General features: G+C 39.2%; 1 protein-coding gene across 1 annotated transcript; it reads left to right on the top strand.

The window, feature by feature from the left end:
• The first annotated feature begins 950 nt into the window (after positions 1-950).
• Positions 951-2,648, top strand: LOC122653886 (thioredoxin-like 1-2, chloroplastic). Its single transcript, XM_043847842.1, has 5 exons — positions 951-978; positions 1,030-1,332; positions 1,753-1,929; positions 2,059-2,223; positions 2,341-2,648. The coding sequence occupies exons 2-5, from the start codon at positions 1,102-1,104 to the stop codon at positions 2,578-2,580; spliced, it is 813 nt and encodes a 270-aa protein (XP_043703777.1). The 5' UTR covers positions 951-978; positions 1,030-1,101; the 3' UTR covers positions 2,581-2,648.
• The last annotated feature ends 465 nt before the right edge of the window (positions 2,649-3,113 follow it).

The raw sequence follows: 3,113 nt of genomic DNA, 5'->3' as shown, positions 1-3,113 counted from the left end.
GGAGATAGGGAGGGGAGATTGCAAAAGATAGGGCCTAGGGTGAGGGAGAGGGAGATGATGGAAAGAGCGAACAGGTCTAGATCAGCTCCCCACATGGGGACGGGTGGGGACAGATCCGACCCCTCCATGGTGCGTGGATCCCACATCCTAGAGATAGGTCCCACACACCCATGAAGGGTTCAAATCTTTCCCCACCCATCCCCATGTGGGGAGCAATCTTTTTTCCAGAGCGGACATGGGCTACCGAGGAGAAAGAGAGGTAGAAACTTGCTCTTCAAGGAGAATGAAGGAAAAAAAGTATTTGAATAAATTTTAATTTTGATCTGCCTTAAAAGACAAACTACCGTATAGTGCTTCTTAAACAAGGTGATTATTCCACATGTGCGGCCCAGATTTCCCCTCATTACCATGGTTCTAAAGTATCCGTATCGTATCAGCATATGGCCTGACCGCCTGATACATACAGTATCGGTGTCATGTCCGAGACCGTTACCGATAACCTTAATCGTTATCCAGTTCAAAACTTCCGTTAATACAAAAAACTGATCGAAACAGTCAGCGACGCGGTTTAGCCGTTTCATGAAACAGCTAAGGCTAACTGCCAAAATTCCCTGATAGAAAACAGGGAAAAAGGACAGGTTGAAGCAGCAGAAACAGACAGAGAGAGAGAGAGAGATCAACTTCGTTGTCAACAAGGATCAAATATGGATAAATTTTAAAACATATTAAAAGACCCACCCCTCCTTCCACACTCCATATCCATCTTCTTCTCGTCTTCTCCGCCCTTTTTGAAGGAAGAACAGAGCCCCTCCCTTTTCCGACTTGAAACTGTCAAAACACAGTATTTTATATTTCGCTTGCGTTCGTGAAAAAGAAACCGTTTGGGTCAAACGAGATAAGTTGGGTTTTTGTGGGTTTTTTTTTCTGGTTTCAATTTTCTGAAGTTGAATTCGTTACAACTCCGTTCAAGTCTAGAAGCACTGGTTTTGATTGAAAACGAGAAGTGGGTTGATGTTTCAGTGATTCCCTTGGGTTTTGGATTCTTGGTTTTTGATTGTCGTTCGAACTTTGGTTGACCTCTTTGGTTTTTAGTATATAGCTATGGCGTCTTCTCTGAGGAATGGTTTCTCTGTTCATGGGTCGAATCATATTGAATTGAAAACAAATAGGGTTCGTTTTTGTCCCACTATGGGTTCTTTGCAGTTTATATACTCAAAACCCTCAAATCTCCCGGCTTTGAAGAGCAAATTTAAAGGAACACAAGTGTGTGTTTCAGATAAGAGGGCTTTGGACGATTGGACTCCCATAGGCACTTCAAAGTTCTCTGTCAATGTAAGTTCTACTGCTGCGTCTTCTTCTTCTCTATTTTTCTCTGCCAATTTATTCCTAAGGAGTTCTACTTTCTGGGTTATGAAGTAATTTCAAAATTTTCCCTTCTTTTACAACTTTCATTGCTCTCTCTGAGTTTCGTTTCTTCTCGTCCATTTTAAGTAAAGGACTTCCTCTGTAGATCGAGTTGTTCTTCCGAAGAAGAATTTATAGTTATTTTTTGGGGTCAAAAGATCAGAGAGATTTTATACTTAATTTCGCATAATTCTTGCTTGTTTTTAGCACTTTCTTGATGCCAGTAATCAATTCATCATACAGAGACTTGGTTTAATTTACATCTAGATTATTTATTTTCTGAAGAATCTTGTTGCAGGATCAATCTTAGAACTAATTCCATTTTTTATTCTCTAATTTCAAGCACAGGCATTAGTCGGTGTCAGCCGAGCTATGAGATGGTGGGAGAAAACCCCCAAACCCAACATGGTAGAGATTAAATCGGGACAAGAACTCGTCGATGCACTGTCGAATGCGGGAGATAGGCTTGTTATAGTCGATTTTTACTCCCCTGGTTGTGGAGGTTGCAAAGCCTTACATCCCAAGGTAATTGCTTTTGCCGAATCAAGACTTTTACAGAGAACAATAGAGAAGTCATCATAAAGTTCTTTTCTTGCTCTAAAAATTTTGAATTTTTTTTGATGAAATTTGTGTCTGTGGCTTCATTTTCTTCAGGTTTGCCTGCTTGCTGAGTCGAACCCAAATGCCCTGTTTCTCAAAGTCAATTACGAAGAGCTCAAAACGGTGTGTCAAAGTCTCAAAGTCCATGTACTCCCCTTCTTCCGATTTTACAGAGGAGCAGAGGGTCGTCTCTGTAGCTTCAGCTGCACCAACGCAACTGTAAGACGTACAATCATCTCCTATGAATTAAGGCGTTTTGTTTCCGAATATTTATTTGATGGGTTTTAAATATTTCTGCAATCTAAGCTTAGCTTTCCCTATTTTTTGCCTTCTTAGATCAAGAAATTTAAGGATGCATTGGCAAAACATGGGACTGACCGATGTAGTCTGGGGCCAGTTAAAGGTCTGGATGAGTCTGAGCTATTGATGTTGGCTTCAAATCGCCAGATTTCGATTGATTTGCCTTTGAAATCCACAGGCGAGAAACCAGTGGAGGATTTGGATCTAAAAAGGAAAATCATTTCAGTTGATAAGAAGGCAGTCCATAAAGAAGAAAATGCTTCATTGGTAGCATGAATAAGCCATTACCAAGCTTGATTTAGCCAAATTGTGGAATAGAGCTACTCTACTTTTGCCTCTTTTTTCTCTTTTGGGTTTTTTTTTTTTATTTATTTTTAATTTTTTTTTTTTATATTTAATATTGGAAATGTATATATCAATTAGGGCATTATTGGGTATCTATAAGTGGGCTTTAGGTTTTTTGGATTAAGCCCACTGGTTTGGTTAATCTGTTGATTAGAATGCCTTATTCTGATCTGATTAAAGAGGATATTGCAGGTCAGATCTATCCCTTTCTCTTCATTAGTTTTTATTTTTGTATTTATTTTTTCTTTTGGGGAGGGGGGAGGGGTTGAACAGAAAATGCTTGCTACTAGCTTGTATTACAGTTTTGGTAAGAAAATGAGATGATGATATTATAAAAGCTTGATGTATCAATGTAAGGTATTTGAATTGTCTTTCATGGGCACATTAGATCCTCTCTCTCTCTCCTAAACAAATTAAAATGTTAAGAATCCAAGTAGGGTAATCGTCGAACTCTTTATCATCTC

This window comes from Telopea speciosissima, chromosome 3 (genome assembly GCF_018873765.1).
Source record: "Telopea speciosissima isolate NSW1024214 ecotype Mountain lineage chromosome 3, Tspe_v1, whole genome shotgun sequence".
NCBI lineage: Eukaryota > Viridiplantae > Streptophyta > Magnoliopsida > Proteales > Proteaceae > Telopea > Telopea speciosissima.
This window is presented reverse-complemented; position numbering and strand designations above follow the sequence as displayed.

Bases quoted from the DNA above. Each gene is read 5' to 3' on its own strand.
- LOC122653886 (XM_043847842.1), top strand. From the start codon at position 1,102: ATGGCGTCTTCTCTGAGGAATGGTTTCTCTGTTCATGGGTCGAATCAT. The intron at 1,930-2,058 runs GTAATTGCTTTT...CATTTTCTTCAG, and splicing joins GCAAAGCCTTACATCCCAAG to GTTTGCCTGCTTGCTGAGTC. The intron at 2,224-2,340 runs GTAAGACGTACA...TTGCCTTCTTAG, and splicing joins TCAGCTGCACCAACGCAACT to ATCAAGAAATTTAAGGATGC.